The 17,336-nt window shown below is 36.9% G+C and overlaps 1 protein-coding gene across 4 annotated transcripts in view; it reads left to right on the top strand.

The window, feature by feature from the left end:
• TAFA5 (TAFA chemokine like family member 5) overlaps window positions 1-17,336 on the top strand; it is a 470,986-nt gene that overhangs the window by 397,145 nt on the left and 56,505 nt on the right. For 2 of the 4 annotated variants that reach the window (XR_004061171.1, XR_004061172.1), the window contains exons 4-5: window positions 3,819-3,911; window positions 5,217-6,489. The exons of 1 other annotated variant lie outside the window; for it this stretch is intronic. Coding sequence is in view for 1 of the 3 variants with exons in the window: in XM_030959390.1 (XP_030815250.1) it covers window positions 5,217-5,225 (9 nt within the window). In the remaining 2 variants the exon portion in view is untranslated. Of the gene's footprint in view, window positions 1-3,818; window positions 3,912-5,216; window positions 6,490-17,336 lie in introns of those variants that run through there. One more of the 4 variants, XM_030959390.1, reaches the window with a different exon arrangement.

Raw genomic sequence — 17,336 nt, 5'->3', positions numbered from 1 at the left:
CATAAAATCCTAAGACTCACAGAGGCATAAGACTGTAGTTGAAAGTGTAAAACACACAATTTAGACAAGTAGTTCAGCTCTTAAGCAACACTGACCAATTACTTTGACCAATTACTTTGTAGGTATCCAGAAAATTTCCAAAAATCAATTCTGGAACATGACAGAATTGTCATCAAAGAGCGCCAATGTGACTGCAATAGGTAGTCATGTAAGAGCACTTGGCTACTGTAGCAAAAAACAGAACTTAGGTGAACTCTTTATTCTAAAAACAGAGTGAAAAACAGGTGAAACTGCTAAAGTTTTATCAGGCTTGACATGGAATTGTTGGTATTTGTGAGGATTCCATATAAAGTGAAAGGTCAAGACATATTTGAAACTCAGTCCTAACTGAAAATATTTGCCACTTGCTGTAAACCTGGCTCAACTTTCTGGTTGTGATGAGAAATTCAAACAATTTTGTCACTCAGTTAAATCCTAGATACTACATTGAAAGAGAGGTTTTTATGGTTTTTTTTGATAGGAAGCCTGTGTAAGTCAGCAAATTGTCATATATTCTTATCTTCTCAAGGTGACTTGCATAACTTTTTTTCCTTTGCTTTGACCATAAAAATGAAGAAATAAAATATTTTGTGTGCCATTAGGGCACAGTTGGGGCTAAGCTGACCCTTATTCTACTTCCTCCAGAGTAAGACAAATTAAGAGGAAAGTGTTATAATTGCTCTAATAAGCCAAACACTCTTAGGACATATTCAAGCCACCCAAGAACAATAGTAATATATATATGGTCATGTGAACTGCATTGCTTCTTATGTTTTGGATTATTAGCAGGAAAATTCATTTCCCTCTTGAGCACACAGGGAATTTTTTTTTCTCTTGGAACACACAGGGGCTTGGACTTCCACCATGTAAGCAGTCAGAAAACATGCAGTAGTATTTTAATCTCTGGTACTAGATGCCCACTCAGTACCTCAGATTTGAAGAAACTCAAACTAACAGCCCAAATATTTGGCTCCTTACAAAGGAAGCAGAACCTGCTGTCTGAAGAGCTGGGAAGAAATTCTGACTTCACTGAAGTCAGTGACAAACAAACATGTGCTTTGGTACCTAGAAATGACATGCGTTCTGTGTATGAACAGAAGAAATGTTGTTCTATGTGATAGTTATGTAGCCTTTCTTTAATTTGACGCTGCTACAAATTTCCTTAGTGAAGGGAAAAAAGAATCAAATCAATGCAAAATCCAGTTTCCCAGGCTTTGAAGCAGTTTTATGTAAGTAGATATTTAATTTACAGTTATTATTGCAAGCTGATGAGCTAATTAATATTCTAAAAATTAATGCCAAATAGCCATCAAGAGCACCATTTTACTTTAAACTTGTCTGTTAGGGAAGTGGTACTTTCATGTGTTTCAATTCACGTTTTCAATTCTTAGAGAAGTAAAGAGGGAGGTCAGCAGAACTGCTACCTTGGGCTTCCATGGAGTAGGTTATAGGCCTTTCAGCCTGACTTTGGTGCCAGGGAAGGTCATGGAGCAGATCATCCTGAGTGTCATCCTGTGGCACATGCACAGGGGATCAGGCCCAGCCAGCATGGCTTTATGAAAGGATTCACCTGCTGGACCAACCTCATCTAATGCCAAGGCTACCCACTCAGTGAATGAGGGAAAGGCTGCAGATGCTGTCTACCTGAACTTTGGTAAAGCCTTTGACGCTGTTTTCCACATCATTTTCCAGGCAAAATTGGCTGGTTTGATAGGTGCACCCTTTGCTGGATAAAAAAAAAATACTGGTGGCTGAGCCCAGAGAGTTATGGTGAACAGAATTGAATCTGGCTAGCAGATAGTCACTAGCAGTGTTCCCCAGGGCTCAGCATTGGAGCCAGTTCTGCTTAATATCCTAATCAATGATCTGGACAGGGGCATTGAGTGCACCCTCAGTCAGTTCACAAATGACACCAAGTTGGATGGAAGTGGTTATCTGCTGGAGGGTAGAAGGACTCTGCATTGGGCTCTGAACAGGCTGAATTGGTGGATTGAGGACAAGTATAGGAGGTTCTACAAGGTGAAATGATGAGTCCTGCACTTGGGTCACAACAACCACATGCAGTGCTAGAGGGCTGGGGAAGAGTGGATGTAAAACAACGCAGCAGAAAAGGACTGGAGAATGCTCATCAACAGTAGTTGAACATGAGCCAGCTATGCCCAGGCAGCCAGAAAAGCCAATGGAATCCTTGCTTGTACCCACAATAGTATGGTCAGCAGGACTGGGTAGTGATTTTCCCCCTGTGCTTGGCACTGGTAAGGCCACATTTCAAATCCTGTGTTCAGTTTTGGGCCTCTCACAAAAAAGACATTCAAGTGCTGGAGGATGTCCAAAGAAGGGCAACAAAGCTGGGAAAAGGTCTGCAACAGAAGATTTTTGAGGAGTGGCTGAGGGAGCTCAGGTTGTTTAGCCTGGAGAAAAGGAGGACCAGAGACACCTTATCACTCTGAAAGGAGGTTGTAGCCAGAAGGGGGTCAGTCTGTTTCCCCAGGTAGCAAGTGACAGAATGAGTGATATCATCCTCAAGTTGCACTGGTGAGATTTATATTGGATATTAGTCAAAATTTCTTCACTAAAATGGTTGTCAAGCTTTGGAAAAGGCTACAGGGGGAAGTGATTGAATCACCATCCCTGGAAGTATTTAAAATATTTGTGGTCGTCCTTATGGACATGGTTTAGTGGTGGACTTGGTAGTGCTGCGGGTGGACTTGATGGTCTTAAAAGTATTTTTCAACCTAACTGATTCTATGATTATATTCTATGGATTGAACTATTACTATAAATAGTAAACTAGACCTTTTTATTTTTTTTTAGGAGTCCTTCTTTTCTCTTATTTGATCTGTCTGTTTTTCTGGGGAGTGATTAATTTACCTGTAATGAGGAACGAAAGGGAAAAAACAGGAGGTGGGAGGGTAGGTGTGCATTCTCTTCCTCTTCTCTGGACTCATCATGCTCTCTCCTATCTTCTCTCTCCTTTTTATCTGTTAATCTTATTACCTATCTTACTTCTTTTTCATGCCTTCATTAATAAGTGATATTTATACTTCCCTTGCTAACATATGCGTTTTCCCCCCTATCATTTCATTTTTTCCTGCCATTGTCCAAAGTTGTAAATTCACTTCCTGTTCTCTAATCTGTTTCTCTTCCTGTCATCACTTTATTTCAAGCCTGCTCCATGCCCTTCCTCAGCATTTTAAAGTGCATAATTTTCTCCCCTCTTCTCGTCTTCTTTTAAAGTGTTAATACCATATTCATGCAGCAGGGGTGTTCAAGGTGGAGACAGGGATAGCGAGGAAGGAAAGAAGGAGGCTTTTATCCCCACAGAGTGACAAAGCAGAAGGTTATCTCCAAATGTATGTTGTTGTACCTGAAGTCTCTCTTCTTCCTGGGACCAGTATGGTAGAGAAGCACACTGTGGAAACGCTGAACATACAGTCCATCAGCAGTTTACACTGTTGCTTTTAGCTGTGGGCCATTCTGGCATTATAAAGGAAAGATGGAGCTATGTCAAGCTAATTCTTAACACATAGTAGTTTACTTTCAGACCTAATAAACCATGAATTGTTTGCTTTGTGTCTTGCAACCTAAAAAGTATTACTACCTTAAAATTTGTGTTCTTTTCTAATGGGAAGAAAAATAGGGGGCATAGCAGGAAGGTCAAGAAAGAGTTTAAAGAGGAAAGAGGGCAATTAATAGAAGCAAAACATTATTTCTCTTGCTGAAAGTATATTTAAGAAGGGGAATATATCACAATAATCAACCAGGTTTTTTGCCTTCAGCCTGTCTGAGGCCATGTGGTTTGGAGATCTGATCACTAGTCCGAAAAGGAAAGGCTGTTTGCAAGATTTCCGGGGTGTTTTTTCCTGGAAAAGGTGAGAGGACAAAAGCAGAAATCTATGACGTACACTTTATGCCTTGTAAGGAAAGTATTCATCTGTCTATCTGCCTCTCTTTCTCTCTCTTTCTTTCTTTCTACATGCATATATATAGAGATCCATATGTTTCAAGCTGTCACAAAATTGATTTGGAGGCAGATTTTTCTTTCATGTACTGCTCTGAAGATTAGGTTAAAAATTCAATATATGGCTTAAACCAATTGAATTGTGTTTTCTTATTTGTTTGCTCTTTTACATTCACTGTTCAGTATTTTATGGAGTTTTGCATGGTATTTCCATCAGTAATAACAGTTCTGACTGCTTGGAGACAGAACAATGCCGAAGCAGAAGATAGTGTTTGAAAATGCAAACAGCATTTTGTAACAATCATGCTTGCTTAATACACCCCACAACATTTTGGTGTATACAGAATCTGTGGAATTTTAAAATAATTTCTAAACTCATATTTTGGGTGAGCATGAGTAGCTAGCTCTTTGTTGTATAAATAAGTCATTATTTTCTCATTTGTGTTTGTGCTGTCTTCCAGTACTCTTGTTTTCTTTAATAGTGTGAACTTTGGTTCTGCTTCTATTTAGAAATGCTGCTTCCATTCAATTTTCTTTCCAACAGGTTCATTGGGCAGTACTTTTCCCATTTTTATTATATTCTGTGGGGTTTTATAAGTTTTTTTTCTTTTTTTTTTTTGGTGTGTAATTAAAACAATTTTCTGATTAAATTGACTATTAATAGCCATTATTTACATTAATTTGCACTTGTAATAGCATCGCTAGAGGGCAGTATTGATTAAATTAGGCACACTAGTGCTCTTTGGAAACTTAACTGCAGAAAAGCCTCCCGTACAAACATCTTTGCATTTTTAATACATGGTCATAGCTTTCAAGTCCATTTTTCATTGCATCCTGAACATAAAAAGTAAAAGTAATCTTAATCACCATGTATATTTGGCATTGTTATTTGTAACTTTAATGTGTGTAAAAGAACATTCTGTGATTTTTACGAGAAGGAATATGCATGAAACTTAGTAGAAATTAGATGGCATTGAAGTTATTGTAAGCTATATATTATTAGAAATAATTATTAAAGCATAAAGTTTTTATAATAAAATATATGCTTTTTAATATGTTTTTTCTCAGGGAAAATGCTGTGCAAAATAAATATCTTCTAATTCATTAACTGTCTCCTTGAAAAACCTCAGTACAGTATATTTAGTGATAATGGACAGCAAAGACAAGCAGAATTGTAAATTAAAACACTGACTCATTTGTTCTTATTGATTTACAGGTCTCCTGACAAATGCAGCAACACAGAATCCTCGTAGGAGTGGTTTAGGCTCTCTGTGAGCTACTTAACTTAGTCAAGTTTCACTGCTGTTGATCATCATCTGTTATATGTCATCAACTCAACTGTCTGTTTCTCTGTATCTCATGAATGACAGCATAATTCCTCTGCATTATGAGCTAAAGTTTGTTCTACCATTCTAAGGATCACTGGACTAAGGAATATAGGAAAAGAGATATGCTTGGGCATTAGCAATACAAAAAAGTTCATGGTTAACGTTTCATCTGCGTTATACACCACTGCTGGACTTGCTGTTACCTACATGTTTCAATCTGAAGAGTCTGCTACGATGAAGAGTATCATCCCAATCAGCCTTAGAGAAGACTGTTTTGCCTATGGGAGGACACTGAGGTGCAAAAGAGAAACTCTTCTTGTGCCCTAAACTGTCTGAATTGCTTTTATTTTCTTATACTTTCAGTATTTACAATAGACCAAAGAGCAAAATCTATTTTAAAGTGGACACAATCTTACTCTTAAGAGAGTTATGTCATTAAAATGAAGGTCTCCACAAAGACATGATTCCAGCTTTCACAAAGCTGAAATGTTGTCCAGCAGAAGTCTTTATGGAAAGCTGAAGTAAAAACTAACTCAGAGACCTGCTCTTGAAATGCCATGTTCAAGAGAACATAACGGAGCACTGAGAAAAAATGACCTATGTTTGAAAAACTTGGACAAAAAGAACACAAACTGTCTACACAGCACCTTTATTCCTCTGTACTTAGATTGACTTTCTCGTACTAAAATCATTTTCCGTTTTAACCAGTTAAACATGCCTCTTCTACAGTTCCATTTTTGATAGTTAAAGTTGGATAATACAGTATTTGCAAAGAGCATGTTTGGTCATCTGTGGCCTATGTCTCATCTGATACACCATTTAGCACCAGAAAGCAAATTAAAGAGAAAACAAAAGTAACACTTGTTTGAAAGAGATCATTAAATGTATTTTGAAAAACCTAAAGTTATATATTTAACAGTTTTTATATGTTGTATATTTGTAGAAAATCCTATTTAACAATTAACGTGATAACTCTGACAGTCATGAAAAGTGGTTCAGAGTTAAGTTGTGTTTTATTACTTCAGTTGTCTCTGAAGTGACCGGTGTCGTTTGCTTTCTTCCATTGGGACATTCTGGATGTAAAGCATGACCAGAGAGGACTGTGTAGAAAAAGAAAAGAATAATGTTGTTTATATTACATAAATGCATTCAACCATTGCACTGTTGGAAGGCATTTTTTTATTTTTATTTTTATTTTTTTTGTCTTTATGTACTGATAAAAATAGAGTGTAAAATATTTTACTCATTGCTCTTCATAGCAAGGTTTTCCTTCCTTCCTTCCTTCCTTCCTTCCTTCCTTCCTTCCTTCCTTCCTTCCTTCCTTCCTTCCTTCCTTCCTTCCTTCCTTCCTTCCTTCCTTCCTTCCTGCCTGCCTGCCTTCCTGCCTTCCTGCCTTCCTTCCTCCCTCCCTCCCTCCCTCCCTCCCTTCTTTCTCTTCCTTCTCTTCCCTACTTTTATGTAAGGGTCAGTTTGAAGCCTGTTCCTTTTTTCAGTGTTTTACCTCATTGTTAGAAAGCCCACTTTTTCAGCATTATTGATTAGTGAAAATTTAGCAAAGACAGCATAGACAAGGGAGAAATTATGATAAAACAGAAACAAAACCTTGTTCTTTTTACTGTACCTTTTGGCATATAAGTTTAGTACATACTGGTATGATACAATCAACAAGGGAGCTTAATTTCTTCCTGGCAAATGTATTACGGTTTCAAGTATACTACCTAATACTCCAATTAACTTTTAGTGTTATGCTAGTTCTATTCTACTAAAGAAAAAGAAATAGAGATTATTCAAGTGACCATAGATGAAAGATACAAAAACAAAAAGTTGATTGAAGAATTTTTTTAAAGCCTACTCCAACACTGAGGCTTATACAATTCAGTGGTTGCAGGAAAATATGAACTATGGATCATTTTGTCTTCAAGCAAAATAAATATATACAAAATTCTTATTTAATCATAGGATTTTGACCAGTATCAAAGTAGCAATTAAAGCCCAGCCACTTGTAAAGTGTTATGGACACTGACTGCACTATAAATGACCAATGTCAGGTTTAAAATGTCATGCAATAAATGATGGTAAATAGATTTACTGTACATGTAGACCTCAAGAGCCAGATCCCTCACTCTACCAACTCTCTGTTTTGATTTATTTTAAAGGGAGCTTCGTAGCCTTATTTAGTAAACACAGAAAAAATGAAAGATGTTGCATCATTTTTGTTGCTTTACAGTATTCAGTTTTGTGTTGGTTCAGCTAAATTATGAAAAATAAAGAAAATCCTTTTATAAGTGAGACTTGTTCCCTGAGCATGACGTCACCAAAGGAATTTCACCAGATGATAAGAAATGTGGGAACACAGAGAGGAAGATAGAATTGGAAATTGAGGACATGAACTGTGTTTTGAAGTTTTACCCTTCCATTTTCATGTCTTGGGTACCTTCATTTTGGTGTGTTCAGTTACAGATCATATTACAGTCATTTATTTTCAGGAAAATGGATGCTCTAAGAACAAGAGGATCTAAGAATGGACATCTGAAATATTTACATCTAGAATCATACAGTCCAATCAGTTCTGAATATGCAACCTTATGTCTTTGTTTTCTAATTACATTAAATACTTAAAAAAGGGTAGATGTACATGGTTATAAGGTCTACTCTGGATGAGAACTATCAAAGAAAAAAGATTCTGATTACTCTTCAGAGGTGCGTTCTAGTTTCTGAGTCTCTTGTGTACAACAGACACTTCAAGGCACTTAAAATGTGTTTCGTGCTTTTCCGTCCTCCCCCAGAATGTATAGTTTTAAACAAACAAAATATACTGGCTGCCTTTGTCACTGTGAATTACTACTCTAAGAGCAGTGGTGAAATGTTTCTCTCTCAGGAACAATATGTTTTCAGAATATTGTGAACTTTAATTTTACAAAACTAAGTTACGTAAAAAAAATTGTTTGTTTCTGAAAGTATTTTATGTGCCTCTTCCAAAGCAGAATTTGAAACACAGAGGGTAATGTCTTATTTGAATGCTATTAAATATCCGTCATTTCTCAGCTTGCACACAAGTAACTTTTTCAAAACATGCTTGAAAAGGAACAGAATAATACATAAAAATACATAATAGACTAATAAAAACAACCTCCAGAAATGCAGTAAACCTTCAAAAATTTTTTGAAAAAAGCTTCTCTGTAGCTTTCTGTTAGCCCGGGCAAGGACACATTTAAGTACTGCTTTTAATATCTGGGATATGAAATGGAGCAAACATTAGCACACTATAGCAATCAATGTGACACATCATTCACCAATTTCATAATTATGCTTTTAGCCTTTTCTTTTTTTTTTTTTCTGCCAATTCATTTCTTCTTAGCAGCAGCTCAGGTTTTATGTGGTATTCTCAATCATTCACTTGTTTACTGAAATTGTACCCATGTGCTGTTGCATAAATCTTTAAGCCAGGCAGTTACTATCTCATATAGCCTACTCATCACAATCCTGATTACTAATTAGAGTTTCGAGAAGAAAATAAAGAATTCAACACCGTGTCTGAAAAGCCTCTATAGCTATGAGGAACAGCTGAACTAGAAGGCGGTAAATGATTGGATAACAGAAAAATCATAGCACTGAATGCCTGGGGAACTGAACTAGTGGAAAGAAAAAATGAACAAGCCAGCAGTGGATGTAGCACAAGAAGCCCAGAAAAAAACCCAAAAAGCAGAAAACCACAACAAACAACAACCAACCAAACAAAAAACTAATCAACCAACCAAGAACAACAACAACAACAACAACAACAAAAAAAAAAACAAAAAAAAACAACACAAAAACCCCCCAACCAAAATTGAATTATTTATTATATTTAATCAGGGGAGAAAAAACACACCCAAAACCAGCTCTTTCATCACTTAAACCTACATATATGCAGTATCTTTTCCAATTAAAAATATACATAAGAAGGCATTTCCTTTTAAACATCTTTGTATGACATATACCAAGAATCACATATACATAAGTAACAGACAAAGACAGGAATGGCTTGACTATTTTTTTCTGACATCACAGAATTGATCCTACATTGAAGTAATGAATCTCTCACACTGGGTGTAAGCAAATAAAGATGGACAGAAAGCACAATATTCTACTTCTTTCAGACTGGGGCTTGAGAAAGGAGGTCAAGAAAGAAACTGAAGAAAAAAAACAACCAAGACCAGAGAAAAATAAAATTTTTCATTTCAGAGTATGTAGTGTTTAATAAATGCTTTTTAGTATTCAATACATGGTAGGGGAGTCAAAAGGAGTATTATTTGAAACAGGGAAATAAGAAAGGAAACATTATTTTAACTGCAGAGATGAGAATTTTACTGATAATGTGGTTGTCTTCTTTTGAGATATAAATCCCATTAAACTTAGAGACCCACAGGTAATATATAAAAGGTAATTCTGACACTGATTAAAAATAAACTAAAAACTGGGAACTAAACTAAAAAGTGGAAATGACAATAAGCCGGAATAGATAGTGACTAATAATGAGCCATTCTGTGGGAGGATTGACACAAGTTCCTGTACTGCTTCTGACTGTGAATGAAATATAAATACTGAGATTGCACAGTTTGTTAGTACCAGCAAATTACACAGATTAGTGAAGATATGGGAGGCATATGAAGACATGCAGAGACAAAATGGATCACCAAATATTAGCAGAAAATTAAAAACTGAAAATCGGGAGTGTCAATTTATCATTTCTTACACCATCAAGGTAATTGTAGCTTCAACTACGTCAAAATTTTGGCAATATGTGAAAAAGGACTTCTGCTCTTGAAATAGATACTAATGTTGGTTTCAAGCTACTCAGTCAAGGTCAAATCACTGGTTTCATGTGGTGATCCTATGTTATTCATGCCTTTTCATAGCTCCAGCAAGCCATTGGAGAACCCTTACAATATGCATCTGTAATCACAAAGCACAATGTGCTCATGGCACTGATGTCCTCCACATCTGGCGTGGACAGACCATGCCCACAATTTTCTAAGTTTGATGTTGCCAATATCAGGCTAGTGAAAGTGACACTTAAACACTATATTGTGCTGCAGTGATGCAAGGAGACCTGTGCAAATGAATTAAGTTGATTAACATATAATCAAAACCCAATTTTTCTAAAAGTATTAATAAATAGCATGCAAAGAACATCTTCAGTAAAAAACCAAACACACATGAGGACTGTTAATGTAAGAAAGAAAACAAACAAACAAACAAAACCCACACCAAAATCTAGAATGAAAAAGGAACATTTCTGCAAAGATCTTTGTTTAGGAGTAAAAACTCCAAAGGTACTTATATTAGTATAGAGTCTGACATAACAGAAGAAGCATTGTTAGCATGTACAGAGAGCACTTAACATTATCTAAGGAGCTTGAGCACTACCTCAAAACCATTGTATAAAGCACTGTGAGCTATGTCTGTCCTCCTTCACTGCACTGGAAGAAGCTGATGTATACATTTCTATGTTCCCAAGAAGAGAGGCAGATGCTTTAGTATGGGTTCTCATACAGGTATAACAGTCCACCCAACTCAGGCAGAGGCTATAATGACAGGAAAGGTTGACATCAGCTGTCAACCAGAATTTTTTACTGAATTGTAAAGGTGCTAACAAAAAGTGGGTAGTAGAAGCCTGATGTGTTTGCTAATGTGTTTGTACATTAACAGCGTGGCTGTGTTAATGTACAAACACATTGCACAAAACAGCTCACAGACTCCCAGTGGCAGTAAAGAGGGCCTTCCCAGCACAAAGACAAAAGCAAGTGCAAGCGCAAGGGTCATACATTTCTTCCTGGCATGCTATTAGCAAACAAAAATGTACATTGGTGCTTGAAGATAATTATATTTAGATTGACACAACTTAAAATTTCTGTCTCAATGAAGACATGAAACACTTGGTTTTCTCCACAGACAAATTTGCTTCTTCTCAGAACATTGAAGAGTGCAACATGAGAGTGATAATGTAACTTTCAGTTTATGCAAGACAAATCAAAGCTCTGGAGGTGAGCTCTAGAGTGGCTAAAATTCTAGCTAAGTAAATAGCAATGACCTCATTGTTCACAAGAAACTCACACCCCTGAAAATGACATGGACAGTTCTTGAGAAGAGCAAATGGCCACGTCTTTTTCTTGAGACGAAGGCTTTTCTGGGAACCTACATGTGTTGCTGTAGAGTTTTTTCCAAGCCAGGAACATGTGAAAACTGTCTAAACCCAAAGACAAATACAGCAAGTTAGAGGGAACAGTTATTGTGAAATCTTTGTATTTAATTGTATGCATCAGGTTAATGTTTCCTGTACTTTATTACTTGTTCTTCATGGATTAACAAAATATCACTGGAAGAAATCTTTGTCACTGACTCCATGTCAAGGCCATTTTGTATTATTTAGATGGTGACTGTAGTCAGTCACCTTAGGCATTTTGACAAACTCAGCAAGCTTCCTCTCCTCTCCTTTTTCTCTCATTGGTTGTGCCCTGTAGTGCTGTGTAGATATACCCACTGCAATGGTAACCAGCATTCCTAAAGGAATTATTTTAAGGTTGGTCATCCAGATTTGGCTACCGGTGTGGGTTTGGCAGTGTGTGATGCAGTACCAACTGAAAGCCCAGTTTTAGCTGCCTCTAGCTGAGCACTTGGATGCCACATGGCAACTGGCCCTCAGGTTTGTTACTCTTGAGGGGATTTTGTATAGGCTACATAATATGAAACCACTGCAATTTGAATAGCTTTCTGAGATGTACAGGAATGAAAGATTTCTTCAGTATCTCTCTCCAGTTAAAAATGTTTGCTTTTTCAGAAGTCTTTTATCATTCTTTTACTGTCTTATGAAGAATTATAAGTACAAGAATTATAAGTACTATAAGTACGAAGTCTAGATAGATGCACAGTAAAGCTTGTTCACTTTCTACTTGTAAAGATGTCTTAGTCTAGAAACAAGGCAATCAGCTTGTAAAACAGCTATTTACATCCAACAATGCTTTTCTGTGCTCCAAAACCAATTCTTCCTGAAGAAAAAACTTGAACCAGAAGTAAAAATATTGCTATTCATTCCACTTTTTAAGATAATGCCTTAGCTTATATTTATAATTGAGAAGCTTCCCAAGTTTAAACATTTGGTTACTCAGTGAAATATTTCAGAGGTCTGTGTGGAATGATGCCATCTCGTGACACCTGTCATAATGATAGCTAACCTTGTTTGTTATTTTTCCAAACAAATAAAAAAGCTATAAACTGGCTTCATTAGATAATCAATGCTTAAAAGAAATATTGACATATATAAGGAGGAATATCTTGCTGAGCCTTCTAACGTTATTAATGAGAGAGGTATGTGTATGAGGACAGTCCTGCTTTCACTGTACATTAAAAAACATCCTTACAATAAGGCACACCTCTTATAGGAGTATAAAGAATGTATTCGTTTCTTAGACAGTGAGTTGGCTGCAGAGAATATTGCTGCACAGTGATCTATTGCTCAGATATAGCAAGGCTCCAAGGCAATACTCTATTGCTATTTTCATTTTACTGAAAGGTTTCCCTGACTAGAGTGCATTGACCAATATTTCAGTCCGACTATGAGCTAAACCAGCATTACTGCTGTATTGAAGTAATTAATTCAAAATATAAAAAAATAAAATAAACATACATTTATTTATTAAGAAGTCCAACAGAGAACTCTTACAGTGACAGATGACATTAGCCTATAAGCCTTTATAACTTACACGGTAATAAAATGGGGTTGCGTTTTTGAATTAAATTGATAACATGACCAAATCGATTTCATTAGTGTATCTGTCATATTTGCTGTTAATGATGGCTAACAGTGGAATAGAAACTGACAACAATCCCTGAAAAACTGTGCAGATCAAAATTATATTATACTGGCATTCATGAATTTTAATAACCTTTTTTATCATGAATTTTGAACTCCCTTTTTAAATTTGAAGCTCACAAGAGAGAAGAGAATTAAACTTTCTACACCTGTCTCAGCTCCTGTTATTTCTATTGTTATAAGTTAATAGGCTCAAGAATAGAAGACATTTCCACTAACTAAAACAAAAAAAAAAGGTCTTGCTTGAGAGTCTCTTGTGAGTTGTTATAGAGGAATGGATGTTCTTTGCTGCTAAAGTGTTGACATCAGAGTAATTTTTCCTGAATGACTAGAGAGCTTTAGGACACCCAAATTGCTGTTTAGAAGACTGTTTGTGGAAGATGCTATTCGTATTAAAAACATTGGTACTCTAGTGTGTAACTCCCTTTAATGATAATGGAAGTTCTGCAAAAATCTACAGGACAATATGCCTACTGCCAGGAAACATCATAACTCGCTAATTCCATTAGCAGGGCTTAAATAAGTGTGAGTTAAAAGTGGACAAGTATTGAAATGCTACACCTTGCAGCTCCATTTTAGAATATCAAAATGCTCTTATGTAATGAGACACCTTGATCCCTCTGCTACCTGAAAATGTGGTAAGATATTAAATATGTGTCAAATTAACTGAAAGACCAAATACTCTTTCCTATTTCAAAGCCCTGAATACAACATCTTTCTTGGGTTAAAATCATATGAAAATAGATAATTAAAAGGGAAAAAACCCTGTGGGATAATCTTGGCACAGGTAAATGAAAAAATTATTAGTAAAATGGTAAAGACAAAGTTATCTTAAATATATTAGATAAATGTATGTGTACATATATAGTGAAGTACACTGTGTCTGGTTTGATCTTACTGTCTTTTTTGCTCTCATAGATGTCACACTCAGGAGCTATGACAGCAACATTGGTAAAAAAAATTAAAGGTTTAGTCTGTGGAACTTATGTGGTAGAGGGAGAAATATTTAGTCTTCCATATGTGAGGGTTCTTCTGGCCTTTTGAAAATGCTGATATTTACAACAGAAGCTTTGTCTTCACATCTTCTATGGTACTGTTAACAAAAGTTGGGTACTTTTAGTGAGACACTTCCTGTACTGCACATACTATACATATATATACATATATTCATAGGCTACAGACTCTTCACAGGATCTATCTTCATGTTGACAATGAATTAAAAAATATTGCTGCTCCTGATATTCAAGGTAACTTTATTTGGATTTTATACCAAGGGGGATTAACTGGCCTGCAGCCAGATACCTACAGCCTTGCTTTCACTCCTGCTCCTCACAGCCTTGCTTTCACTCCTGCTCCTCAACAGGACAGTGGAAGAAAATGAGACAGGCACAGGGAGATAACCTATGAATTAATCTTAATAGAAAAAAAGACTGAACTTGGGAGAATTTGTCCAAGGTATCGATAATAAATTGGTGTTGATAGTAAGAAAAAAGAACAATATTTAAAAATCACCTATTCTCTCCTCTTTTTCCCAAAGTTCAACTTCACTACTTCCAAATTCCTCCTCCTTCTGTCTTCAGGAGGCACGGGGAGGATGTGGAGTGGGAGAATAGTGATGAGTCCATACAAGCCTCTTTGCTGCTCTTGCCTCCTGAGACTTTTCCTTGCTTCTGCGCAGTTACTTCCAAGGGGCTGCAGTCCTCAAGGGAGAACCAGCTCTGTGTGGGTCTGCCACATGCCACAGTTCCTTCAGACCATATCCACTGTGGTGGTTTAGGAATGGTATTCCCTAACTAATTTCTCCCACTAAAAAGCAAACCCCAAGCTTCTTGCCTTCTCCCATTCCCTCTGGTGAGAGAGGCAAAAGAGAGATCCCGAGTTGTGATAAGAATCATTTACAAGAAAACAAATGGAAGCAGAATCAATATTAATAACAAAAATATACAAAATGAGGGTGGTTTACATGCAAAAGATGCTCACTGACCAATCCAGCACCTAATGACACCTGAGAAAATGAATGAAGCGGCAGCAGACCCTCCACAGGCTGTCTTTTTCTTCTCAAATGCCTGTCACACTCCCCTCCTCGGAAGTGAGAATCCCTTTCTTTCTCTCCCTGGAAGTGAAGTGCGTGGTGTAGAATAACAACCTCCACACATCCGCATGGGTTCAGCCTCCACTCCCTCACAGCTACTGTGGAAAAATTCACCATCCTGACCAAAACCAGGATATCCACCTCCACCATCCCATGTGTCATCTCCCACAGGCTACAGTGTGGATATCTGCTCCAGCAGTACCTCTCCAAGGGCTGCAAGGAAACACCTGCTCCACCATGGTCTCCTCCACAGGTTGCAGGTGAATCTTATCTCTGGCACATCCTCTCCTCCTTCTTTATTGATCCGGGTGTCTGCAGGGCTGTTTCTCCCAGTGTTTTACCTCACTTTTCACTGCTGTGCAGTGTTTTGACCTTTGTTAAATCTCTTTTTCCAGTGATGTTTCCAAGCTGGGTGGAGCTGGCCTATGGCAACCCTGTTCCTCCTCACTGAGGTCCCTGGCAGCTGACTTTCTTTTTCCTTGTAATTGTTTGGGCTTTTTTTAACTAATATGTTTCTTTATTAATTGCAAGGGATTTAGTCTCTAGTCCACCTAGTTTTAATAGCAACTGTCTTTAAAAACAAGACAACTTAAACCAAACAAACAAACCCCCCAAAACAACCCCAAAAACCCAAGTCAAAATTTCACTGATCCTCAAAGCCACTTAAGTCACCTAAAAAAATTCAAACTACAGACATAAATGTAAAAATAAGTACAGTACTGTTTCTTAACAAAGGTGATGAGGCCTGAAGGAAATTTGGAAATAAGTCAATTAGTAAAGCCAATAGAGCCTGACAAGACACCGTTCTTGACAACCTCCTGTTGGGCCAAGAAAAATTCCCTTTTCCTGAGTCTCTTTCATCTCCTTTCTCTAGGGATAATTGTATTTTTAGTGGATTAAAGAAGGAAAAGCAAATGCCTTTGACATTGTATTTATGGCTGTCTCCTGTTTGTAGCCAGCTACGGATATCTGAGGCTTTGAAATTACTTTCACAGAGCGTTGCAGGCCATGGAGAACTGTAGTGCACTTACTAATACACAACTGCACTCCATGACTTCCCAGTGGCTTGTGTTTACTGAAGAAGTGCCGCTCCATTAAGACTATTCCATTCAGACCATCTCGTTGAGTTTATTTTAAGATTCAGCACTTCTGCCCATTGCTGTATCCATATGCTGAGAAGTCACTAGCAACAGGCAGTCCATAAGAGAAATGACTGGATAAACCTCTTTCGATCTTCTTCTCCACGCCCTCACGTCCTCCAAAATCCTTCCTATAACTTAGGCTCGGTGGTACTTTGGAAGGAAGGAACAGAGAAGTAGATTGCATGGCATGTGGAATGGAGTGCAATGAACAGTATTTTAAATGAAAGAAAAACAAAAGGGATTTGCTAAATCTCAATAAACTGGTTTTTTTTTTTTTTTTATTTTAAACTAGATGGCTTTGAATGGGAAGCTTTGTAACATGTGTAGCATGCTGAATTTTTTGATCTGTCCTATCATGGGGGACTGTAATCCACTTTAAAAAAAATAAATATTGAGTTTTGATCCTCTAGTAGAAAATACTTGGAAGATCTGTCATCAGCATATTCATGCAACATCTCTTCAAAGAGTATATATATATATATATATATATATATATATATATAAAAAATTATATCATAAAAAGCAGCTGACTTATTCACTAAAATGTATGTCTTCTGGCAACATAGTTGAACTTGGCAGGGACTGGTGGAGATTGTCAACTAAAGCAGGTTTCTCAGGACCTTGATCAATCCGGTTTGAGTGCTTTGAACAACGCAACCTCTCTCAGCAATTTATTCCGCTGTTTGATGATCCTACCAGTAGAAAGGAATAGTAAAAGAGAAATTGTTGTTTTAATACAGAATTTTATGTTCTTCAATTTGCCTCTTGTCCTGTTTGCTACCACTGAGAAGAGTGTACTTCATTGCTACTCTGCACCACTATCCAACAGAATGGGAAATCCAAATTGGTAATTTTAATTACATGCCCTATATTTCATTTCAGGTATATACTTTCATGTATTTGTTTTTAACATCATTGAAGT

Source organism: Camarhynchus parvulus, chromosome 1A (genome assembly GCF_901933205.1).
Source record: "Camarhynchus parvulus chromosome 1A, STF_HiC, whole genome shotgun sequence".
Classification (NCBI taxonomy): domain Eukaryota; kingdom Metazoa; phylum Chordata; class Aves; order Passeriformes; family Thraupidae; genus Camarhynchus; species Camarhynchus parvulus.
The sequence above is the reverse complement of the archived record's forward strand: the minus strand, read 5'-3'. Positions and strand labels throughout refer to the sequence as shown.